Raw genomic sequence first — 27,343 nt, forward strand, 5'->3', positions numbered from 1 at the left:
AGAAAGCCCGCACGCAGCAACAAAGACCCAACCATAACCAACTAACTAACTAACTAACTAATATAGATAGAACTTTCTGGTACACTTAAATGCTAGTTTGAGATCACTCAGCTCATTTGCATGGATGACCTCTACTTGAATTCATTTCTCTGGAAATAAAAGTTTAGTGCACTACTAATTCAACTTAGTAATTGGAAGACTTCAGCAAATGAGGAAAATTCTAATTTTATAGGGACTGGGGACTTCATTCAAATGAAAAAAGCTTCACTGATGACATGAGTTAATTGTGCAGTTAACGTGAAATAACCTTACCTAACATTACAAAGATTTTAAAAGAATCAGTTTGCAGGTATCAATGATTAAAAGATTCTTTAACGGGAAATGGCATTTCCTGAATTTTCTCTGTGTTGTGTATTAAAAGAGACAATCACCGGTCACTCAAGAATCTAATACTCTCCATAATATTATATAGTAGAGCCCTATTATGTCCCCAAATCTAGGCCTAAAGATAGGGTTTCTTCAGATTCCAAGATACCATACTCTTTCTTTTGTGGAATCCTTACCTTCTACCTCTAAATGTTGGCGATCTCAGGGCTCAGTTCCAGACCCTGTTATCTAATTACATACGTGCTTGGAGATTTCATCCATCCCTCTGGCTATGAATACCATTCGTATGCTACTGATGCCCAGATACTCCATCTCTCTGAGGTAGAGTCATATATCAACCTGCCTACTTAACATCACCACTTGGATGCCTCATAGTCATGTCAGATGTAACATGTTCAAAATTAAATTCTGTCTCAGGTTGGGTTCCTTAGAAGCAGAGCCCTAGGCAGGAATTCTCAAGTGATTTATTATATTGATATTGATTTAGTGATATTCAGGTGATTTATTTGGTCAGTGCTCTCAGGAGAATGGGGCAGGGGCGGGGGAGAATAGGAGAGGGCTGGAGAAAAGAGCTAAGTGAGACTAGCTTCAGTATCATCCCACAGGGAAGCTCTGGAATGCAAAGTGTGCACTGCATTGGTCTCACCTTGAGGCAAGGAAGCTGGCCTTTTGTGTCGGGTTTCTGGCTCCCTAGGAGTGGGAGGTTGGAGGACATAAGTACCCAAGCACCGTTTTACTGGGAAAATTCTCCAGAAAAGGTGGCAGCTGTGAGCAATTAGCATCCAGCACTCATGGCAGCTGGGGAATGGGTGTATCTGCCAACGGAGAGGGGAAGAACAGGGTAGCAGTAGCATCCACTAAAGATTCTTAATGGACCCCTCAATGTGTGGCTCACATTCTACCTACAACTTTTACCTGAGATCCACCCACTTCTCTCCAACTCTATGTCTAATACCTAGGCCATGCTACTATCATGTCTTACATATATGGCACCTCTGGGTCTACTCTTACTCACCAGCAATACAGTGTCCTCATAGAAGCCAGAGTTGTTTTCTTTGTTTGTGTGTTTGTTTAAAACACCAGTCTGATCACCTTCAAATCCTTGAATGGATTCTTATTGCCTTTGTAATTAATCTTGAACTCAAGGTCAAGATCCAAATTTACCAGAGAGTCAGGCCTCTGCCCCCAATGCCAACCTCAGCAGCGGCCTCTCTCCCTCTGCTGCTTCTGATGCTGCTCTTTGGTCAACTCCTCGATCATTAAAAGCTTCTTCTGCCTTGTGGCCTTCCCTTTTGCTGTCTCCTCTGGTGAGAAAGCTCTTTCCTCATCTCTTTGTTTGCTTGGCTTCTCATCATTCAGGTCTCTCAAGTGTTCGAGGACGCTTGTCTGAGAGAGGCCTCTCCTGACCTGTTAGCTCATTCACAGCACTAATCTCAGTCTGCGGGGTTATTTATTTGTTCTCTACAAACCTGACTATTGAATGAGCCAGAATGGTGTATGGAAGCAGAAAACAACTTTCTATTAGCCTTGATCTCTTAACTCATTATCCTCCACAATAGATAATCCCATAGCATCTCCTATTCCTCTCAGGTATTAAAATTCTAATCGAGGGAGACATCTACACTTTAATTCCTTAGACTTATAGTATATAGAGCTTTTTAGCTTCCCCAACTTGGGCCTGCCTCAGGCTGGAGAGACTGCATTGGACAAAGAGGGCAAGATCAGCCTTTTTACTATTTCCCTTAGTTTACATCCCCCTCCCGCCCTCACTGAAGGGTGTAGGCTTCCTGTGCCTTCTTCAGGATTGAAGCAAGGGCAGAGCCAGGTGGGGCGTAAAAGGACTTACTTCACTTGGATAATTGTAACCTGGCATCAGGGCTGTCTATGAGTTGTAGGCCTGACTGCTGATTCTCCAGCTGAGACTCCCCCTCTGCAATTTTCTGATATAGTAAATGCCTTAGGTGCTGGTTGATTACACCTCCTTCAATTCCTGGCTTCCTGTGGCCTATTCCCCCAAGCAGCCATGTTGGTGTCTCCTCACTCCTTTGACCAATCCACTTTTGAGATAACCCAAGTACAGTTCCCTTTTGCAAAGACCATATCTGGAGCAGAGGAAATAATTCAGCTTTGTGCTGCCCACCTCAGGGCATGCAAGACTGTCTCAGTCCATTCAGGCTGCTACAACAAAAATACCATAAACTGGGTATCTTATGAACAACAAACATTTATCTCTCAGTTTTAGAAGCTGGGAAGTCCAAGATCATGGGGCTGGCAGATGCTGTGTCTGATGAGAGCCCACTTCCTCACTGATGGCCATCTTCTCACTGTAACCTTATGTGGCAGAAGGGGTGAGGAATCTCTCTGGGAACTCTTTCATGAGGGCACTAATCCCATTCATGAGGGCTCCACCCTCATGACCTAGTCATCTCGTAGAGGTTCCATTTCCAAATACCACCACACTGAGGATTAGGTTTCAGCATATGAATTTTGCGGGGACACGTTGAGTTCATAGCAAAGACTTTCCAATGAAACCTGCTACCGAAGGTTACACAGGGTTGGCTAGAGGCATTCAGCTATGAGTAGTAAGATATCAGAACCAATATCTCCCAGACTTCTGCTTTCTGAGGATTAAACTTTCTGAGGATGAAGGAATCTGCCCCCCTACCCTGGGCTGTACTCTGACAACACCCTGTTCATCACTCCTTACTCCCAGGCTTCTCTTATTTCCTGTTCTTTATAGCCAGGAGTTGAGTGTTAAAACAGTTGGCAGAAGTGATTCTATCCAATCTTCTTGTATAGCCAACATAGAAGATCTAACCCTACATTTAGAGTTTGGAGTCCATTACACCTACTATTCTCAGCTTTAAGACCTCAGTTAAAACTCCAAGATAGGAAAAGCCCCATTTAACATCCTGTTATTTTTTTCCCTTTTGTCTGTAATCCTCGCTAGAATATATATACTATGAAAGCTGGTATCTTGTCCATCTGGTACTCTGATGATTCCTCACCACCTAGCCCAGTTCCTGGCACATAGTTTGTGCCCAGTAAATATTTGGTGAGTAAACTAACAGTGCTGTATATATAAACCTTTTTTTTCTTAGTTCCTTTATCTGTAAAATCTGTTTAAAACTTAACTCTCAGGAAAAAAAGAGACAAGAGAAAAAATTATGCAGCACACAGAGAAGAAGTAGGGCACTGATATTCAGATTATAAACTTTATTTAGGATTTGAAGGGTCCCAGAAGTCAGTATCAGGGATTTACAACCCCCGACGGATTCCCCAGGGGTCTTTTGTTTAAAATGTAGTATTTAAACTGTTTACTACTGTTTTCCTACCCTAGTTCTTGGTAAATTCTTCGCATCACTCATCTCCACACCTGCTTTCCCTAGAAGAGCTCTTCAACAACAGTTAGTCTGTGTAGTTTCGCAAGGTAAGAGACCCTTTCTCCTGCCACAGAGGCATCAATCTCACCAACCCTGTCCCACTTCAGCTGCTCCTGCCTCCTTCCCAAGAGTTCAGAGATCCACAGTGAGAGCCCTCTTTCTTTATATGAGGCAGGAAAAAGAGAGTTACCTGGAAAATTTTCTCTATCATTGGGTGATCAACAAATCACAGTTATTGTAATAATTACCACATCATTATTATCATGATATGTTAGTAAGCCATCCTGCCAGTCTTTTACGTAGTGAAAGTAATGAACTTCCTTTCATCACCACTTTGCTTTGTCAACATGTATTGTTTCTGCAGCTAATTAAGCAAACCAGTGTGCATTTTCATGGTCAGAGTGAGCAATAAATTCTGCAAAAAAATGTTCAAAAGGAAGGGGTGGCTGTCAAGGAGACCTGAGGATTCCACCCTGGAAGGTCAGTTGTCTAATGAGAGGGCATCTAGCTCCCTAAGGGGCTCCTTGTGTGTCAGGTCATGATTTTGCAGGGTCAGTGCAGGTGAAAATGCCGTGAAAGTGAATGGTAAGTGTTGAGAGCAGAGGGTTGCAATTTTAAACGGGAAAGTCAGGGAAGGCCTAATGTAAAATGGACTTTAAGTAAAGACCTGAAGGAGGTAAAAGAGACATGGGTCTTCTGAGTAAAGAACATTCAGGCAGAGAGACGTTAAGGACTAATAGCATTACATTGGGGTGAGGAGTGATTAAAGAGGGACTCAAGAAGGAATATACAGTTTCTGGCCAGAGCTTCTAGAAGGATGGCATTCTTATTCATTGAAATGCAGCAAAGATGAGATGGAGAAGGTTGAGATGGAGAAGGTTTGCTTGGGGGTGAGTTTGGGGAGATTAGGAGCTTAATGTTTAGGTGTATTAAATTTGTGTAAAGCCTATTACACATTTAAGAAGAGATTCCACAAAGGCAGTTGTGTCTATAAATCTAGAACTCAGAGAGAGAGAAATCTAAGAGCTGTCAGCCTATCAAGAGTACTTAATTAAATTAAATGAAAAGCCCCAAGGTAATAAGAGTAAGTATAGATTAAAAAAATAAAAGACCCAAGATTGAGTCTTTGCCACTCCAAAAGTAAGAGGTCAGGGAGATGAGGAGGACCTCAAAAAGAAGCTGTATTAGTCAGGGTTCCCCAGAGAAACAAAACCAAAAGGATTTATGTAGCAATATAGAGATATATAGAAACAGATATATTATGAGGAACTGGCTCACATAATTATCATGGCTAAGAAGTCCCATGATCTGCCATCTGTAAGCTGGAGGCCCAGGAAAGCTGGTGGTGTAGTTCCAGTCCAAACCCGAAGGCCTGAGAAACCAGAGGAGCCAATGGTGCAAGTCCTAGTCTGAGTCTGAAGACCAGGAGCATGGATGTTTCAGGGCAGGAGAAGATGGATGTCCCTGCTCAAGCAGAGAGCAAATTTGCCCTTCATCTGCCTTTTTGTTCTATTCAGGCACTCAATAGATTGGATGATGTCCACCTGCATTGGTGAGGTGAAGATCTTCTTTACTCAGTCTACCAATTCAAATGCTAGTCTCTTCCAAAAACAGCCTCATAGAAATAAAGCTTTGCCATCTATCTGTGAATCCCTTAGCCCAGTTATCTGTGAATCCCTTAGCACATCTATCTGTGAATCCCCCAGTCAGTTGACATGTAAAACTAACCATCACAAAAGCCTTAGAAGGACTTCCTTGGTGGCGCAGTGGTTAAGAATCTGCCTGCCAGTGCAGGGGACACAGGTCTGAGCTCTGGTCCGGGAAGATCCCACATGCCACGGAGCATCTAAGCCCAGGCGCCACAACTACTGAGCCTGTGCTCTAGAGCCCGCGAGCCACAACTACTGAGCCCACGTGCCACAACTACTGAAGCCTGCTCGTCTAGAGCCCATGCTCTGCAACAAGAAAAGCCACCACAATGAGAAGCCGGTGCACCGCAGTGAAAAGTAGCCCCTGCTTGCCACAACTGGAGAAAGCCCGTGTGCAGCAACAAAGACCCAACACGGCCATAAATAAACAAAGAAACAAACAAACAAATATTTTCAAAGGGCTTATACTTCCTATTAAAAAAAAAAGCCTTAGAAGTAGTGGCAAATGAGGTGTGAGGCAAAACCTGAGAAGGGGTGTCCTGAAAGTCACAGGACTGCGTTTCAAGATAGAATGTGACAAATGCTGCTAATAGATGGAATGAGGTGAGGGCTAAGGGTATACCATTGGATCCAGTCATCTGGAGATCACTGGAGATGCTGAAAAGAGCAGGATCAGTGGAGTAGTGTGAAGTAAACAGAATGGGCTCAAGGGAGAATGAAATAACATGAAAATGAATAACAGTGAGTACAGAGAACACTTTTTTGTGTGTGTGGTACACGGGCCTCTCACTGTTGTGGCCTCTCCCGTTGCGGAGCACAGGCTCCGGAGGCGCAGGCTCAGCGGCCATGGCTCACGGGCCCAGCCGCTCCGCGGCATGTGGGATATTCCCAGACCGGGGCACGAACCCGTGTCCCCTGCATTGGCAGGTGGACTCTCAACCACTGCGCCACCAGGGAAGCCTTAGAGAACACTTTTGAGGAGAGTTTCTGTAAAGGGAAAGACAGAAATAACCGGTAGCTAGAGGAGGAAGTAGAATTAGTTAAGAAATTTTTTATGTAAGAGAATAAACCGTAAATTAGGATGTTGATGAGAAAGATCTAACAGAGAAAGGAAAATCATGGTTCAGGAAAAAGAGGGGATAATTGCAACATCTTTGAGCAGACTGGAGGAACTGGCACCCAGGGCACAATGAGAGACATTGGCATTAGATAAGAGCATGGACAATGCATCCAAAGTACCAAGAGAGAAGGTGGAGTGTACAGGGACAGATGCAGGTAGGTCAGCAGATGTGGGGGGAGTTTGCAGAAGTTCTTTTGGTTGCTTGTACTTTCTCAGTAAAATATGAAGTTGAGGAGGATGAACCAAGTCATCAACTAAGAAAGGAGGATGGGGGAAGAGGTAATTGGAGATTTCAAGTATGAAATAGTCCACTGTTAGAGTGGGAGAGAAACAGATATGGAAATATAATTTCCAGTTAGCATGAAGAGCCCATTTGAGACGAGTGGTCATGAATTGAAAGTGAGGCCATTTATCATAGTTTATGCTTTTCTTCAATCATGTTGAGTTGCACAGTTGCAGGCATGGAGTAGACAATTGAATTTAACTAGGGCTGTGCTTTTCCCTTTGAAGAAGCTAGAGAGAGGCAAAGAAATCATGAATACCTGCAAGGGAAGGCTTATACTTCTTGGTCACAGAACTAAGGCTGGATGAGAAAGGGAGTGAATCCAGAATGGTCAGGAAAAGTGAAACATTGCTATCATTGATAGATTTTAGGTTCTGATGGGTTCAAAGGGAGGTTGAAGAGAAGATACTGGAAGGAGTGGGCTGGAAAGATAGCAGGTAGTCATCAGAGAGTGCGATGCTGGAAACAGAGAATGTGGAAGGGACGTAGTTCAGATAATGACAAGGTCTGTGATATATTCATGAGAGCAAATGGCTGAAGAACACAGAGGAACAGATCCTAGGAAGAGAGGAGCTCTGGGACTGAGAAGCCAGGTGTTAGAAGGATCATGTTGGACTAGAAGGGCGTTGATATCACCAAGAAGCTGGAGTGGTGCAAAAGGAAGTGACTATGAGCCAGGATCAAAAATCTTCCAAAATTCAGAAGTAGCCTGAGTCTGAGTTGACGACTAGTACAAGGACGACTGGTGTGTGGAAGCACCTGAGCCTCTGAGATTCAAAGTGTTTTTGTGGAGAAGGAAGAGAAAATACAAAGGAAGGAGTGACGAGGGGGTGAGAGGACACCCATCCCTCCTGCAAGCCCAGTGTAGGAGACTGCAGAAGGGCTAACAGTTATCATCTGAAAGGGCTTTCTCAAGAGAGAGTCAGGGTCTGAAACATAAGGGGTCTTTAATTGTAATAGACCAGGAGTCCTATAAGTCATAGTGGAAAAGTTTTAGGAATTGGGTACAGTTAGAAGATGTGATCAGAAAACGATTTCATGGGGTTTAGCATATGGAGTATAGAGAATGAAAAGTTCTATGTGATCTCTTTAACAGTGGAGACCAGGACTTCTGGGGTGGCTTTCTTTTGCTGAAACTTTGAGTTTCTTTAACTACTGACTGATAGTTTTGTCTAATTATGGAGGGACTAATTTCTTCTCATGGGGCAAGATGCACAGGCGTGAATACATATGTACTGGGCTGTGTTTAAGAGATAATTTTCTCTGTGCTGTGATGCACTGTGCCTAAGAGATAACATATGGAAATTGGGTGGAAAGCAGTTTGGCTCAGGATAGCAAGACCTTTACAGATTAGGAGAAATTTGCATGGCAGTGGGAAGAAGGGGTTATTAGAGTGTAAAACAACATATCTGAAGTCAAGCCTATCTTATTGTTATGGGAATGTTCCTTCCACTGTCAACAGTATGTCATGCCCCGGTATCGGTAATATAGATTTCAAAGGTGGAAAGAGGAAGAAACTGACTTACATAGATTTTGAGTCCTTACGTGAGTGATAGATTACATATTTCGAAAGTTACAAAAGCAGAATTTTAATTTATTTTTTCACAAATTGGACTTCGTTTTTGTTGCTTTCAATTTCATTTCCATCCAATGGTGGAAAATATAATCGAATTACTTTTAGGTAAATTCAGACAAATAATGGATTACTTAGCCATTTTGAGTAAAAGTTCAAATTCAGAAAGTCTTTCTCTACCCATCCTTCTCTATATGTTTTGGGTAGGGAGAGTAGAGTTTGGCTGTCACTCTAAGGGAGAGCCAGCACTTACATTTGGTCTGTATAGTGAGAGTAAAGTGAACAAACACGGTGCCATGGCCTGTCAGCAATGAACGCTACGTGACCCCTGGCATCCACTGTGCTCTCAGTGTCTTCCAGCCCCCCTGCCCAAGAAACCCTCTCTGATTACATCTCCTCATCATGTATACAATATCTGATGAGGACCAGTGGCCATTTCTTGACCCTTGCACACTCATTTGGGTATTAGAGGGCAGAGTGAATAGGGATCTCAGGAATGCTTTTTTGTGCCACTCTGGAGCTTATGAGAACACATCCTGGGGTATGGTGTCCTCTGTTGCCCTCTCTTGCCCTTACAGGTTTAGCCATGCTATGCTAGAAGTGACCGTTTTACTTTGCAGTAGCTCCTCATGATTAAAGAAAGATTGCTGTATGAGGTTTGCTGTCTCCCTTGCCGTGACCCAGGATGGAAGACCCAGGTACACTATACTATCAGATCTCCAAATTTAAAATGTACTGTTTGTGTTACTTCACATATTTGACGTAGAGTCGTGCATATGTGTTTCTTCTCCATTCCCCAATAGCAAGAGTGCTCTCTTATGTCTAACATTCCTTTTTTTCCAATAAGCGTAACTGCTATTCTGGGTTTAAACCATCTTTAGCTTTTGAAGACATGGGAATTTGGTCAGGGCAGAGAGGAAATCATTCCTTACTGAAGTCATATGCTTTATCCTTGGAGTAAGACATTTGATGTCCTTGGTCTTTGGGTCCCCATGAAGAGAAAACTTTGGGCATATCATTGGATATGACACAGAGTAGGTTTTTACATTCTCCTGAAATATCCATTTTTATTTTAGTGAGAAGCTTGGGTTGATAAATGAAATAATATACCTGGAAACTGGCAAACTCTTTGCAAGAAAGGTGCTATAGGAACGGGAATAGTTGTTTCAAATTCTTGGGGATGGTAACGAGAGAATGAGCAGGTGGCTCATCATGCTTTCATTGGCTTCCAGGTTGGTTCCAAATGGCAAACTATTGCCTGGGCAAATATTTGGAATTGAAATGACCCTACTCCCTTTGTTCAGAATATTTCAGTACTCTGTGTACTATGTAAGTCATGTTCACCATTATAAAAGGACATAAAACTTGCTAGGGAAAAAAATGTGATTTATTAGAACACTAGGATGGAGTTTGAGAAGGAAGCAAGTGAAAGAACAGGTATCTATCACCAAATGACAAAGATGCTAACAGAGGAAGTAAAGAGTCTGAGCACATTGAGAAATTTGAAGTTAAGATGGCAGAACTTTTCTCTAGGGGTGGGCAAACTCTATGTGCTTCATTGTTATAGAGACCAAAAGTATTTTCAAATGAAAAGTAGATCTTGAATTGTGGATTTTGTTCTAAAAAAGTCAAAGACAATATTGTGTAATTTTGATAGAACCAATAATTTTTATTGAGGAAATAACAGTATTTATTTATTTATTGCCTTAGTTAAACATGAAATCACTATATTTTGGAATAGCTCTTGAGAATAAAAGTAAAGCAGAATGATACCATGACTGAGGGCATCAATCAAATTAAGAGAGGGAGAAAGGAAGGAAAGAAAGAGAGAGGGAGAGAGAAAGGAAGGAAGGAAGGAAGAGAAAAGCATAGTTATTAAGTAACATGAATTAAGGTTTGGCGGTTAGAAACTGGCTCTCTATTGAGCTCTCTCTAGTTTATTTCATGAGATTAATTTTAAAAACAACAATATGGGTGGTATAGAGCTGGTATGTGGCACAGTTTATGCTATCAGATAGGCCTGAATCTGAATTCCCACTGAACCACTTAATAGCTGTTTGATATTAGGCAAATCTTAACCTGCCTTAGTTTCCACAACTTGCCAAAGTATCAAGTTTTTCCCTCTGTAAAATGGAGACATTAAAACCTACTTCATGATTTGCAGGAACGCAGTGAAATGCATTGATTGCTTAGCATAGTATCTGGGACATGGGTTTAGGATTTTGCATTTAGTCCTTCTTAGTGAATTTGCTATGCAGAAGACTGCACTGATACCGTCTGAACTATTTGACTTTTCTTTCAAAGACATTTGGGAAAAGAGCCCATTTGCTCTGCTTTTTCCCACTTAATGACTGACTAAAACTGAAGGTCCAGTGTCCCATTGAAAGAGGCTAGAAGGACCTAGATATTAGCGTTTCCTCGAAATAAAAAAGATTTATTCCTTCTGGCCACAGTTTAGTTGCTCCCCTGCCCCCCCACCCCAGCAATTGGTACATTCTGGCTCCGAGTTCGACAAACATAAATTAGTCCGCCCCACCCCAAGCTAATAGTCATTCCTGAAATAGGAATCTGTTATTCTCCTCTTGTGACTTATCCCAGAAAAGGACACTGCACTGGGGGATGGGGTGGGGGAGGAGTCTCTAAAGAAAGGAGAAAAAAAAAAAAAAAAGATGTAATTCTTTAAGATCCTGATCGAAAGGGTCCTGTCCATGAAATCTGTTTCTTTAATCCTCTAGTGAGAATTGTGTTACATTCCCCCAAGTACTGAGAGTTTCTACAGTTCAATTTTGCGTTTCTGTCTCACTTTATCATGTATTATATTTTTCTTACTTGTCAGTTCACTGGAGCGGTCAGTAACAGCTGTCAGGGCCAGGCTGAGCTTCTTCGCCGTCACTTTCCCATCCTACCTAACTTCCGGTCTTGCGCACAAGTGTCCGAAGTCAGCCCCTGTCAGTCACTCCCTCTCTGCAGAGCCCCAAGATGTGAGTTTCTTGGTTACTGTGATCATAGTCATGGAAATGCATGTTCTTAATTTGGGAAGTGGGGAGATTTTTCAAGTAACCGTAATTATCTAATACCCCATTTTAAGGTAAGAAAGATCGAAGTTTGTGGAACCAGTTGCCCTTGTAATGCAGAAAGCCCTATTCTGGTCCTGCGGGCTTCCATCTCCTTGGCTGAGAAATATCACAGACTGGTAAAGTTCACCTCGAAGCCAAAGGCACATCTGTGTACACAGTTGTAGCTATTTCTGTTTCAATATTACATTTGCTTCTCCCATGCTCCTCTCCCTTCTCAGTAATGTTTTCTCACTGCTCCATATAAATTCTTCTATTTTTCAAGTTATTAATATGAAAGTGGCAGGAGTGGCGGCTCTTGCATGAAAGGAAACATCACTTGGTATATGTCGTTAACGTGAATGCCTGACATTTGAGTTTAGTTGTCACCCTCCTAAAAATTAAATAATGTCTTTTTAAGGCACAAAATTGGGACTGCTATAAAGTTTCATCTTAAATAGCCTTAGGTATCTGGGCCAGGTCTAAACATATTTTTCTTGGTGGGAAATGATTATGTCTCACAGGTCCCTTCAATACTGTTGTACACAGGCCAGCAGACCACTGTTCTGTTTGATTGGAAAATGTAAATCATACTTAAGAATTGTTCCAAAAAGACTCTTGAGCTGAGTCCTTAGATGCAGAGTTGCAGCTCACTGCAGATTCTGATAGTTGAGTTACAACTCACTGAAAATCAGGGTTTTAAAATGGAGGCACTGACAAACCTTTAAGCCAGGGCAGCACAAATGGCGCCTCGATAATTTATAATCTACAGGTTTATTATTACAATGACAAATGCACTGTCATTGTTAATAGGATATTTCCCAGCAAGGACTTCTTGTTATGCAAGCCAGGTTCGGTATGTCATGCAGCGCGATAGCAATAAAGTCTACAAGAGTTTGTAATGAACTTCAATTACTAATAGATTATGGTTAATGGGAAATATGTGCAGTAAAGATATGGGTTTTTATATGCGCCTTCTGGTATGCTACAACGCAATGATTTATGCAACAATTTATGTTAACATTTTCTACTATGAAAAGGCCCAATTTGGTAGAAAGCCACTTCATCCATAACAAGTATTTAAGATAATTTTGCACATAATATAAATGAAGGTATAAAATCTATTTAATTTTAGATTTTTATTTTTGTTGAAAATGGAGACTTTTTTCTTTCCTGAGAAGTACTGTTGGTTAAAAATTCTTCCTATAAAACAGAAGCATGAGATTTATTGATGTCTTTGAGTTAAATGTAACATTTTGTATGTTAATTTTTTTTTTTAACTTCCTTCTGTAATTAGAGACCCACTTAAGATTTGATATATTCTGGTGTCTTACTTATGTAAGTATTATTTTAAATTAAGAAAACCCACAAGCATACATGTTAAATTAACATGAATTTGTAATCCACATCATGATTCCTCTTTCTACAGAGATTGATAGCTGTAATATGTAGTTGTGCATATATAAATGATTTATGTTTGTGTGTATATGGGCAGGGTGGCATACACACAAACACACACACACATACAGTTTATATACATATATATACACTGTGACAAAAACTGACAAAACTAAAAAATGCTAACCACAGCTTAGTCAAGTACAGACCAATATATATATATATATATATATATATATATATATATATATAATTAAATTACAAAAAAATGAAACAATTCACTAAAAGATTTTGAATTAAATGATAGTGAATTTAAAATTATGAAAATAGAGCAGGCACAATCTTGGGAAATCACTGAAAGCATTTTTGTATAGATCAAATGTGCGTGTAAGTGTGTTAATAGCTAAGATGGTTTATAAAAAGCTTGGTGTTTAGAATTAGCAAAAAATGTTTTAATGCTCTTCCTTTTCTTTTAATTCCTGAATTCATTTCTTTCGTGAGTCCTATATGATATCTTGCAAATAGCGTTGTAGACTATTGAACGCCGATGCACTTAACTACTGTCCTTACTTGAATAACCTTTGAAACATGGTTTTTTCCTCCCCGATCAATGATAGTGCTAAGAATGAGGAAAGGCCTTAGCATCTCAGGGTTACACTCTTGGACTTTGGAGCAGAGACCCAGCTCTGCCATGTCTTAGCTTAGATACTGTGCAAGTCTATCTAAACTTATCAAACGTCATTGTCTTCATCTATAAAATGAGAAAAATTAGTAAAAAAATGCCTTTTTATTTTGAAAATTAAATGAAATAACATGTCAAAAATTGTATATAGTGCCTGATACATAATTAGTTCTCACTTCATTTAGACATTATCAAATAATAATGCAAATGCAACGTTCAGAGGATACTGGTTCAGATATGTCAGTGAATGATGTAATATTTCTATAATTATTCCTATTATTATTACCAGTATTCCATACAAGTTTCCATATCTGGTGAGCCAGAGAATCACCTGGTTGATTCATACAAAGACAGTTTCCTGAGCCTCACACATGGTTCAGATCTAGGGTAGAACCAAGAAATTTGCATGTCTAATAAGGTTCCCAGGTGATTCGTCTGCCCATTGAAATTTTAAAAGTAGTGAGTGACTGTGATTTACAGAATTTGTTGAGGTTCGTGTCTCCATAACTTGTTGAAACAGAATTCAATACTATGATGAATGACTAATCTGCTAGGTGGATATTTGACATCATGCAGATTAAACATCTAGAATTCAGGTGATTGATAAAATAGGTACACTTAACTTGATATTTTAGCACTATTTGGGGAAAAAAAAGTTTTTTTCTCAAAAATAGTCACCTACTCTCCTAGACCCAGTGTATTTTTCAAAGTTTTTTCTTATTTTCTCAGTGTTCCTTTTGGCCTGCTTTATAGATTAGAAGAAATAAAAAAAGATTCTGAAAAAGATGGGAAGGACTTCGTTAAGATTAACCTACTTGTGGTAGGTAGGGCATGGATTCAGGTACTGCTACTTCAGATAAGTCAACATTGTACATGGAAGGTAGAAAGTTATTTCTGTCTCTTGTAACAGTCTGAAGGTAAGCAGTCCACCCCTAATGTGGCAACTCTGCTTCACCAGGTCTAGGGACCCAACTCCTGTTCCTCTGCATTTCCTAGGGCATTGCCACTCTTGTCTGCCTGGTCTGAGATTAGCTCACTGTCACATCCACATTCCAGCCATCTAGAAGGAAGAAAAGCAGATGAAGAGAACATATGTCTTCCTTTGTTGGCATATCCCACAATGTTACTTCTCACATCCCATTGGCTAGAACTTAGTCATGTGACTATATCTGGCACAAAGGGAGTATGGGAAATGTAGTCTTCATCTGGGCAGCCGTATACCTAATTAAAAATTAGATATTACACTGTCACAGAAGAAGGGGAGAATTGCCACTAGGCAACAGTCTCTGCCATATTACCTTCAACTCTCTGGTCAGCAGGAGCTACACAGGCCTTACGATTTGCCATTTCAAAGTCTCTTGTGTTATGGATACTCACTAAGTGAAAATATGTGTGTACAAGATTAAAATAATAAATCAATTCACTGGGATTGTCCTTCTCTGCCCAAGAGGGCAGGCCAGTCATACAGGAGCTGCCGTTTGAAGATAATACATTGTTGGATCAAAGTTGATTAAGTCAAACAGGTGTTCTCTTTGTACCAGAGCCAGCAGTTAAGATCAGTCCCCAGGAAATAGAATGAAAATTCGAAGCTAGGAGATAACTCCTATAAGGAAGCTTGGATAGTTAGGATAGAAAGGAACAGAATCAACAAGGATCACCCTTAGGCAGCAAGATGTGATGGTTAAGAAAATGGTGTCTGTGGTTTATCGCTATGGCTTGGCATTCGCTGTGAGAATGTGGGGAAAGTTACATAAGCAACTTAAACCTCAATTTCCTTCTTTGTGAAATTGGGATAAAAATAATGACTATCCGGGCCTCCCTGGTGGCGCAGTGGTTGAGAGTCCGCCTGCCGATGCAGGGGATGCGGGTTCGTGCCCCGGTCTGGGAGGATCCCATATGCCGCGGAGCGGCTGGGCCCGTGAGCCATGGCCGCTGGGCCTGCGCGTCCGGAGCCTGTGCTCCGCAATGGGAGAGGCCACAACAGTGAGAGGCCCGCATACCGCAAAAAGAAAAAAAAAAATAATAATAATAATGACTATCCCATAAGCTTGTTACAAGGATTAGATTAAATAATGTGGCACAATACCTAACACATCATAAACACTCAATAAATATGAACTATTATTAAAGTTGAGTCCTTAAAATTCCTTAATGTCTGTTATTTAGCAAAGAATCTCCATGATCAACTATTTTTCAGGCTGGAAATCTATAAACTAGAGAGACCAAAGAAAACACAGGGAAAACAGCTAAGCCTGGAAGCTAATATTTACTTGCCCATTCTGAGGACACACAGATGGGAAACCCATGGGTCGCCAACCTTACCCAAATAAATCCCTCCCATGAGGTGTCTCCTGAAGCAGTAAGCCCTAGCTAACTAATTTCCTTGTCCCATTTTCTAGGTTTCTTTTATAAAATGAGAAAGAAGTCCAAACTCTTCTCCCAGTCAGACCTGGAGAAATTAAAAACCTAATAGATAATAATAAACAAACCCCAAAGACTGTTACACTTCTCCCATTAAAAGCTATTGTGGGGTAGATGAAGCCACTTGGAAAATGTGCAGAATAGTAGCAATCTCTTGATAAATAAGCCATGGTTGCAACGTGTTTGTGCTGATAATAGGTAGCGTGGAACAACTGCCTCTTCTACAAAACCCTGGGATTTATGTCCAGTCCGCCTGCAACAGGGACTAGAGAATTAACTCATGAAATCTATCCATCAACATGTAGAATAAGGAATCACAGTATAGAAATAAAATTAGCATAAAATTAGTTAGCTGTAGGGCATAAATAGAGGTACTGACATTTTCCTGCCTCTTCTGTATCAAATGTCTTTGGAGAATTCACAAAGCTTAGACTGTAGTTGATAGCCCCTGTGATTTATTTCAACATTTTCTACTGTAGGCAGGTTGTTTGCAGAGTCCTTCAAGTATCATTAAGACAAATCAGGAAACATAGATAATTCTTCAAGAGAAGAATATGATCATGGGAAGACACTGCTTATATAGGATAGCCTCCAGAACAGCACATCACTGTATTTATTAAACCATTGCAGCAGAGGTTACAGCAATCTGACATGGAGTCCTAATGAATTTTTGGCACATTTGGAAATTGTGACTGTTGTTGCCCAGGGAGCCTCTTAAATCAATCCCCCTTTTACTGCAGTTGCCTTTTTACGGTGTATATCATGTTGAGAAATGGATTACATGACCCATAGCTCTAACTACCCTGCATTTGTTGATCGCATACTATGAATGCATATTGCACAGGGTATGAATTATGGGGGAGCTAGGATAGGGGTGACAGATAATTTAAACATGAAATGGGTGATGCTTGGCACCTGGTAGGAATAGAGGTAGAGTAATAAAAGCAAAAGTCAAGGCAAATGGATGAGAGAACCCAGGTATTTGGCAATAGATTAAAACTACCTTATTATTGAAGTATAGTGTTCAGGAAGAGTGCCATTTCACCATTCAGTGAGGTGACTTTTTTTTATACTACCCTTTGACCATCCTATTGCTTTTTCTTTTCTGCAATCAGATCCCTTCAATTTGCAGATGGGCATTTGGGGGCAAAGGCAATTTAGTCTGATGAAGTGTTACTCTTTAAGATAACCTACACCTATGATGACAGAGGACCATAAACTTAATTTTCCCCATGTATAGAGGCACAGTGTGAAGTCAGAATGTGTAAGGGCTAGCTTACCTTCTTTTACAAACTTATTTTGAGAGTGGAGCAAGTCATTTAACTTGGTATCTCAGCTTCATCACCTCCAAAAAGGGGTAATAATAATCAGTCTTTCAAATTCATTATGTAAGAATCAAGTGAGATCTTACACATTATTCTAACAATGACATTTGGGAGGCAAGAGGCAGACACCCACACAGACACCTTGGGGAAAGGGGTACTTGTTTTCCGGCTAAACATAGACAGGAATTGGAAATGGTAAGGAGCATTACTCAAGACAACCAAAGCACATCTCCTGTTCCAAGGCCATATGGTCTTACTCTCTCTGTAGGTCTGCTCCATTCCTCCCTTTCTAACTGTGGCACCCTAGTGAGGTCCTCCCACGTATGGCCACTGTGGTGGCTACTCTGGACTAGCATTCATCTCATGACTTTTCAGCCCACCTACCGTAGAAAGCCACCTAACCTCCTGACTGTCCTTCAAGTGTGTCGAGCTCATTCCCACATCAGGGACTTTGTACTTGCACTTTCTTCTTTCTGAAATGCTCTTCTCCCAACTCTTGGCATGGCTGCCCCTTCACTTCATTTAAATCTCTGTTCGAATTTCACCCTTTAAAAAAAAAAAAAGTCTTCCCTGACCATTCCAACTACTCTTATTTTCCCCTCCAGTACTCTTTTCTCCTTATCTACTTTTGTTTTCTTAATCATGCCTATCATTATCTGACAAATATTGATTTTTCGGTCCACCCTCCCACTAGAAATCAGGTCACTGACGTTGAGAACTTTGTTTTCTTTACTACTTTATCACCTTTGCTTAGAACAATGTCTCACACAATCAGTAGTGATGGAATGTATATTTCATGAATGAATGAAAAGATGAATGCCTAATTTCCCCAGGTTTGGAATTCTAAATTAGTAAGAGAATTAAAGGGATTCTTTTATATTTGTGAAGAGAAACCACTCCAGTCAATCTCTGGCCAGCCTATGTACTGCCATCCTTGTGTCAGCTGCCCACCCTTTCTTTGGGCTACTCAGACAGGGTTGAGATGGGGCCACTTTTCATAGTATGGAGCGCTGGTACTTATAGTATCAAGCAAGCAGATGCCCTCAGGTGGGATTTGAGTGGCTCAGCCCTGGTGGTACTTGGGCTTCGTGAAGCACCAGTTCAGCAACAACAGAGAGACCATCTACCTTTGGCTAGAAATGTCAAGGTCAGGAAATAGGTTGCTTCTTCCAGGTACTATCTCTCTCTCTGGCCTCAGTCATAATTTTCCTCAATTTTAATTTTTTTAATGTGTTCTGCATTTTATACTGAATTTTTATGAGCGGTTAATAATAATTATAGTTAATATTTTTGAAATTCCCTATGAGCCTGTCACTTTATGAGCATATTTCTGTACCTTAACTCCTAGAATCCTCATGACCATCCTCTAAGGTGGGTACTGTGATTACCATCTTCATTTTGAAGATGAAGAAATCTGATAATAGAGAAAATGAATTGCCTGAGATCTCTCTGTGAGTAATTAATATAACCAGGATTTGAACCCAGGAAATCTGGTTCAAGCTGTCCATCTAACAAGACTATTTTAGGTAATCAGTCCCTTGTGGGGCTTATCAAGAAGTCCTTATTTTCTTAGAAATAACATTCTGATGGGGTAAATATATGTAAATATGCTTTTAAAATGACAAAATACTCTGTGTAAGCTATTTTTATTAAGCGAACATTTAAAATACATTAAATATACATTTGGGTCAGTGCAATGTCACAGACTTAAGATCTAGTATTTTCTGTGACCTTTGCATCTGTTTTTTATGGACACACACCAGAAATTTAAATTTTTTCTTTTGCCCAGATTGGCAGAGTTTTCTTTTTTTATTTTGTTTTTTTTTGTTTTAATTTTTTATTGAAGTATAGTTGATTTATAATGCTGTGGTAGTTTTTGGTGAACAGGAAAGTGATTCAGTTATATATATATTTTTTTATTTTTCATATTCTTTTCCATTATGGTTTATTACAGGATATTGAATATAGTTCCCTGTGCTATACATTAGGACCTTGTTGTTTACCTATTATGTACATAGTAGTTTGTATTTGCTAATCCCAAACTCCCAATCCACCCCTCCCCCATCCCTCTCCCCCTTCGCAACCACAAGTCTGTTCTCTATGTCTGTGAGTCTGTTTCTGTTTCCTAGAGAAGTTCATTTGTGTCATATTATGGTTCCACAAATAAGTGATATCATATGATATTTGTTATTTTCTTTCTGACTTCACTTAGTATGATAATCTCTAGTTCCATCCAGGTAGCTGCAAATGGCATTATTTCGATCTTTTTTATGGCTGCGTAGTATTCCATTGTATATATGTACCACATCTTCTTTATACATTTATCTGTCAATGGACGTTTTGGTTGCTTCCCTGTCTTGGCTATTGTAAATATTGCTGTTATGAACATAGGGGTGCATGTATCTTTTTGAATAATAGTTGTGTCCAGATATATGCCCAGGAGTGGGATTGCTGGATCATATGGTAGTTCTGTTTTTATTTTTCTGAGGAATCTCCATATTGTCTCCCATAGTGGCTGCACCAACTTACATTCCTACCAGCAGTGTAGGAGGGTTCCCTTTTCTCCACACTCTCCCTAGCATTTGTTATTTGTAGAATTTTAATGGTGACCATTCTGACTGTTGTGAGGTTGGTACCTCATTGTAGTTTTGATTTGCATTTCTCTAATAATTACCGATGTTGAGCATCTTTTCATGTGCCTGTTGGCAATCTTTGTGTTACCTTTGGAGAAATGTCTATTTAGGTCTACTGCCCATTTCTTGATTGGGTTTTTGGTTGTTGTTATTATTGAGTTGTATGAGCTGTTTGTATATTTTGGAAATTAAGCCATTGTCGGTCGCTTTGTTTGCAAATATTTGCTCCCATTCCGTAGGTTGTCTTTTCATTCTGTTTATGGTTTCCTTTGCTGTGCAAAAGCTTGTAAGTTCAATTAGGTCTCATTTGTTTATTTTTGCTTTTGTTTCTATTGCCTTGGGAGACTGACCTATGAAAACATTGCTACCTATGAATTATGTCAGAGAATGTTTTGTCTATGTTCTCTTCTAAGAGTTTTATGTGTCATGTCTTATATTTGTCTTTAAGCCATTTTGAGTTTACTTTTGTGTATGGCATGAGGGAGTGTTCTAACTTCATTGATTTACATGAGGCAGTCCAGCTTTCCCAATACCACTCCCTGAAGAGACTGTCTTTTCTCCATTTTATATTCTTGGCAGAGTTTTCAATTAAGAAAGTTGCCAATTTTTACAGTAAGCAAGGATCAAGGCCCTAAAATACTTTGCTCCACTTAATACTTTGGATTTGGCATGACTCTTTAACAAATGCAGAAAAGTGTGAGAAACACTTTAAATAAGTTAAGGTTTATACTAAGGGCAACAAACAATTTTGTTGGGTTTCTTGAGCTGTGGTTACAACAAGAATATAAACACATAGGTATAAGATAGGTGCTTGAGAAAGAAAGTAATCCATTACTTAGCATCTTCTATATGCATGGCCCCATGTTAAGCACTGGGAGATGTACCATGATGTATAAAACAACATTCCAAATTCATGTTGTGGGCTTTTTTTCTGAACCACAAAAACAGACTTGAATATTCAATATGTGACTGCCTCAAGTCCTTTGTAATATCATGCAGTGCAGGCAGAAGCCAATAGTTCCATCCCTCGTACCTGTGGTACCCTTGTATCTTTCCACCACTGACTGGTAGGTAACTCCTAAGGATTTTCTCTTAAAAAAGGCTTGACTGTTCACATTACATTAAATTGAAGCAGGTGAGAATTTATTTATCCTCGTATTTTATAGTAAGGGCTGTATGAGAAAAAGGCCATATTTACAAACATCCGTCTATAGACGGCTAGTCTTCTTCATCTTTAAGCAGCATGTTCTATTCTTATTTTGTTTTGCACATGTGCTTTTTAGAAAAGACCGTAATTTGCTCTGTAGTCTTGATTTCCATTTTTTTGCGAAGTTGTTCAAGGTCATCATGGTCCATATCCATCAATCATGCCTGCTTCACAGATTTCCTTTGTCAGTAGTACACATCAGTATGATTAATGGTTCAGGGTTCATATTCAGGAATCTGATTGGATAACTGTCATTTCATTTGTTGGAACTGATAATTCAAAAAATATTGATAAAGTTGTCCAAGAAAAGAGAGTAATGCAAGTCAGTTTTACTTATTATGAACAATAAAGCTTGGTAATTTGTTGGTATAAATAGGCTGTATACTCCAGTGTATTTCCTGGGCCAGAGGGAAGGCATTAACCCTTTTTAAGTGACTATACCACAGCATTAAGTGGTAGCTTTGTGATGTGGAAGAGTGAATATCATACTATGTTGAACGTTTCATCACTGGTGAATCAGGGTCCGTGACCTCTTTAGTAAAACCTTACTTTTGTTCTGTTTCTAACAGGGAGTAGTAATTATTTACTAACTTTTTAAAATATATGTATTTATTAATTATAAAATTAATTACTTAAGAGGTGTGCTTTGTTTTAAGAATGATAGATGTTTATTATTAAAGATAATATAAAGATTATCAAAAACTTTTCAAAAATCCTCTGAAATACTATTGTTAAAGATGATTTTTTTTAAAATATATTTATTTATTTTATTTTATTTTTGGCTGTGTTGGGTCTTCATTGCTGCGAGCGGCCTTTCTCTAGTTGTGGCGAGCGGGGGCTACCCTTCGTTGCGCTGGCTTCTCCTGCTGCAGAGCACGGGCTCCAGGCGCGCGGGCTTCAGAAGTTGTGGCTCGCAGGCTCCAGAGCGCAGGCTCAGCAGCTGTAGCACATGGGCCCAGCTGCTCCGTAACATGTGGGATCCTCCCAGACCAGGGCTCAAACCCATGTCCCCTGCATTGGCAGGTGGATTCTTAACCACTGTGCCACCAGGGAAGCCCTAAAGATGATTCTTGATCTTAGAGGAGATCTTAGACAGAGGGGCATAGGGATGATGGAGTATTGAAATAGACTCAAGTGTTTTCAAGAAATTTAGTGAATGATAAAAGGTGTATTTTAAGTCAGTGGTTTTTTTTTTTTTTTGGTCAATTGTGTTGTTATAGATGGTGGGTTTTTTTTGAGGAAAATCAGCTTGTTCTCAACTCACTCTTGATACTTATGTAAACTTCAAACATATCAAAGATTTTTTTACAGTGAAATTATAAAATTATTATGATTAAATATGTTAATATTCTAAAACCTTGGTTTTAGGAGGCCTTTTAAAATGTGTCAGAAGTCCAGGAATTAAGAAAGGAAAAAAACTAAATTTGACTGAATAAAGTAGAAAAACTTCAGTATAGCAGAAAACAAACAAAACACTACAAAATCATAGACAAAATTAAAAGAGAAAACAAAGTGGGAGGAAATGACAACACATGACAAAGTTAATTAGAGTAATCTATAAAAATAAGAAACTACAATAAAGAAATGCACATAGAGAAATACTTCTTCACAGAAGGGGAAAAATCAATAAACATATGTTTTCTTAATGTCCAAGGTATCAAAAAACTTTACTAGTATTTTAAAAATCCATAGCACAGGGCTTCCCTGGTGGCGCAGTGGTTGAGAGTCCGCCTGCTGATGCAGGGGACACGGGTTCGTGCCCCGGTCTGGGAAGATCCCACATGCCGCGGAGCGGCTGGGCCCGTGAGCCATGGCCACTGAGCCTGCGCGTCCGGAGCCTGTGCTCTGCAACGGGAGAGGCCACGGCAGTGAGAAGCCCGCGTACCGCAAAAAAAAAAAAAAAAAAAAAAAAATCCATAGCACATATTTTTATTAGTATTCCAGGAAATTCCATTATAATCAACAAATGGAAAGGATTTTATTGTCAATAAGCTCGTGAAACTTAGTTGTCTCATTTTTCCAGATTATGTGGTATGTAGACAGCATGTAGTCTCTTTACCGATAGAAGGGATGGGATAAGACCAGCAGTGTCATATATGATTCCACATGGAAGTCCAAGAATATCTTGGGATTTTCTAGATTTTACATATCAGAGAAAATGCTCTGTTTATGTTATGAGATATAGTTATAATTTTAATACACAAATAAGTGAATGATCAAAATTGTTCAAACTATAGTTTTTGAATACATTCTCATGGTGGATATTTATGCCTCAACCACTATGAAACTCAGACTGTTATTGAAAAGAACCTTTCCCTCTTTCTTTACACTGAATTCAGGCTCTTGCAGATCTTTCATAATTTCTGCTTTGAGATCGGGTGGTGCTGTTGTACTAAAGTTGAAGGTTTCTGTCAAAAAATCCCAAAGCAGGTCTCCATTTTCATTGCCATCAATAAAACAGTCAGATATGTCCATGGTGGACAGACAGTCATAACACTCATACTTAATCCCCAACTTGTCCAGCATCTGCATGAGGTCAGATGACGTGATATACTGGCAGGGGTCATCCCGGGGTAAGTGAGATCCATACTTTTTCCATAGCTTGTCCCAGCCACTGGTTCCTGTGCAACAGAACAAAATTCATGCTTTCAGCGATTCTTCTTTTCCTTTACCTACTCTGCCAAATAGTACACTAGATGCTTGGAATAGAGCAGTCAGTTTAAAAAAAGCAATTCTTGCCTTTGTGTATAGCTCAGTTCAAGGAGTGAAGGGGGTGGGAGGAGAGGAAGTTAAATAAATAAGTAAATAAATCATATATCAGATGGTGCGAGTTCTAATGAAAAACAAATCAGAGCAAGGAACAAGGGGGATCAAAGAGTTGAATGGGTTGCTGTTTTATATCAGGTGGTCGCAGATAGTCTCTCTAATAATGTGACATTTGAGCAGAGACATGACAGCAATCCACACAGATATCAGAGGGAAGATTACTCCAGGTAGAGAGAAGAGCAACTGCAAAGGACCTGAAGCAGGAACAGGCTGGGCATGTTAAGAACTAGCCAGGAAGCCAGTGAGATTGGAATTGAGTGAACAGAGGGGAACGTGGAAGGAGAGGAGGTTGTATGGGTGATGGTGAGGAGTAGACTGGGTGCTAAATCATATGGAAAAAGATGAGAAGCCATTGTAGTGTGGTCTAATAGAACTTTCTGGACTCTTGGACATGTTCCGTATTTGCATTGTCCAGTATCGTAGCCACTAACCACTTTATGGTTATGGAACATGGAAACTGTGGCTAGTGTGACTAAGGGAGTGAATTTTAAGTGTTACTTCATCTTCATTTCATTTCAGTTACTTCAGTTACTTCAATTCATTTCACTATCAGTAGCCAACTGTGGCTTCCATGTTGGACAACACAATATTAGAGTGACTTAACCTGATTTGCATTTTCATAAGGTCACTCTGGCCACACAGATGGACTATTCTCTATTGAGAATAGACTATGGGGGCGTAAGAACAGAGCAGGAAGAACAGTAAGAAAGCTACCGCACTAATCTGGGTGCTAGATGATGTTACGTTGCACCAGCAAGATTGGAGGTGATGAGAAGTGGTTGAATTTTTTATCTATTACACTCCTAGATCCAGTGCCATTTGCTAATGATTTGGATATTGTTAACAATAATAACTTGGATAGTGAAAGAAAGAAAAGAATCAGTGATGACCCCAGTCATTTTGGCCCAAGCATCTGAAAAGAGAAAATTGCCATTATTGGAAATGGGAAGAACGAGGGAGGAACCTTTTTAAATGTGTTATCAGGCATCTGGTTTTGGAAACATAAGGTTGAGATCCCCGTTGGACATTCAGGTGGTGATAGGAGGAAGGCAGTTGTTTATGTTAGTCTGGTTCAGAGGAAAGGGTCTAAGAGTAAAAATTGAAACAGAAAGAAAGAGCACAGCAAATACAATGATAGTTTACCCAAACCAAAGACGGGGTAGCCTCTCATGTCTGTACACTTACAGGATGCTGCCTTGGACTGCAACAGCTAGGTTGAGTCCTAAAAATTTTGTCTCCAGCTTTAGAAGATATATTAGCAGTGTATGTTGTATTTAATTGAAAACCTGGCCCAGTGTAGAAGCTAAGAGATGCAGCATCTGTGGGAGAGATAGGTTGGACTGTTCTGACACTTCATGAATGAGATGAGGTTTGGTATTTAGTCTCTCACAACCTCAGTTTTCTCATCTGTAAGATAGAAATAACCGTACTTACCTCAAATGCAACTGCAAGTATTAAATGAGATAATTGAAGTGAATCATTGCTCAATGGTAAGCACATGGTAGATGTGTAATAAGTACTTACAAAATAAATGAATATTATATGGAATTACTTTGATAATGTATTTCCACTGGTTGTAATCTTGAGAATGTAAAAAAAAAACAAATTTGCTTTTCAGAAATCTGTAATAATGCTAATAGATCAAAAGAACAGCTATTTATGGACTTTCTAATATACGCATCTAATAGTGGGCTGTTACAGAGATAGTGGATATGTGCAGCAATTAAGAGTGGTCTCTAAAGTGTGACTTTCTAAGTGTGAAGCCTAGCTTTTCCTCTTACTAGCTGTATGAACCTGTGCCTTAGTTTTGTCATCTATAAATCAGGGATAATAATAGAATATCTTCATAGGATTGTTCCAAGGATTCACCAAGTTAATAAAGTAAGGCACTTAGAACCATGAATGGCACATAGTAAACACTGCTGAAGTGTTAGGAAATTAAGTTGGACTTGGCCAAAGCAATATAAGAGAGAACTTACAACTCTATGAGTTTCCAGGATTAAAAGTTAAGATTTCAAAGGCATGAACTTTTTTGGTTCCGAAAGCTCCTTTATGATGTAATGAAAGTAATCGGACTCCCCAGAAAAGTATACAAACACTATATAGCCACACAATTCTGCATATAATTATAGGACATTGGCCTCATCCATGGGCTTGGCTAAAGTCTCCTGATTTAACTCAACAAAAGAGAATAACCAAGGCAGAAAATGGTAAATAATAAATAGCCTAGATAATTGATGTTCCACTAACATTTCAGAAGAGGGAACGATAACTACAGGATAAGCTCTAGAAGAAGGTGGAATTGGAATGAAGCAGAAAAAAATAAAACCTGAGTTCAGTGAAAAAAAAATGAGGGTCATGAGCATGTACTAGAAAAATCTTTCATTCCAAAGACAGTAACTGCCTAAATAAGAATTTGCCTGCAAACAAGACTACAAGAAAATAAATATTTCAGTGGTTGAGGAAAGGCTCTGTTATCATTATTATTATTATTTTTTCACCCTGGCAGAGAAAAAAGAACCAAACACTAATTGCGGAGAATTTGCTGGTGTCAGTGTTCTGTGACTCAGTGCCATTTCTGAGCTGAGCAACTAGAAACTTTCTGACTGATACATTATCATAATGGCTCTCGGTGGGCACAACATATGGTGTTACTTTTGTTTTCAACATGATATAAACCAGGTCCCTCACCCCACCCCCCATATTAAAAATAACACACCATGATTTGCCTCCTTCCTTAGATAAGGAGAGGGCAAGACAGAAAATGTCACTGATCTCCTGGCTAATCTCCTGTAACCAGATAAATTGCATTTTAATTAGCAACTCTCTCAACGAATGCCTGGCTACTACATTTGCAGAAAAACATGCCACTAACATTATTTTAGTGTGGGATACTCCTCATTTTAAAAATCCACCTCTTCTTATTTCTCTTCTTTTTCATCCCCAAATCAAATCTTTTATCATTATAATCAGGAACTTCTGTTTGTTATAAATAAATAAATATTTACTGAGCTGGGCTAACTCTTTAATGGATACTTAGGAACCAGAGGAAAGCCTCTGTTCTGCCTATTTCAGTGTGCACTGTGTGTGTGTGAATATGTGTATCTTCTTTATTGAGTCTTTTATTCTTGTTTATTAAATCCATCCAGATCTCCAGAACTTTCTGTATTCTCTGATTCCATGTCTATCATGTTAGCTAAAACATGGTATCTTTTTTTGAATGGACATTCAGAACTAGTTGTAGTTGGGATAGTATAAGGCAGAAATAATAAACAATTATTCAGTTCAATTCAAACACATTCACTGGGTGTCTTCTTCTAGTTGTCAAGGGTTTTGCAAAGATCTGGGACTAGAGATAAGAGGCAGAGCCTCCTGCTCTCCAGGAACTCGCCTTAAACTCCCT

General features: G+C 39.5%; 1 protein-coding gene and 1 long non-coding RNA gene across 2 annotated transcripts in view; one reads left to right on the forward strand and one right to left on the reverse strand.

The window, feature by feature from the left end:
- LOC308622068 overlaps nt 1-27,343 on the forward strand; it is a 192,402-nt gene that overhangs the window by 54,396 nt on the left and 110,663 nt on the right. The gene's annotated exons all lie outside the window — the stretch shown is intronic.
- Nucleotides 23,028-27,343, reverse strand: part of HNMT (histamine N-methyltransferase) — a 35,730-nt gene continuing 31,414 nt past the window's right edge. Inside the window, exon 6 of the mRNA XM_081242226.1 lies at nt 23,028-23,735. Coding sequence (XP_081098352.1) covers nt 23,380-23,735 — 356 coding nt within the window. The 3' untranslated portion in view covers nt 23,028-23,379. The remainder of the gene's footprint in view (nt 23,736-27,343) is intronic.

The sequence above is a fragment of the Mesoplodon bidens genome, assembly GCF_964165515.1.
Source record: "Mesoplodon bidens genome assembly, chromosome: 8".
Taxonomy (NCBI): domain Eukaryota; kingdom Metazoa; phylum Chordata; class Mammalia; order Artiodactyla; family Ziphiidae; genus Mesoplodon; species Mesoplodon bidens.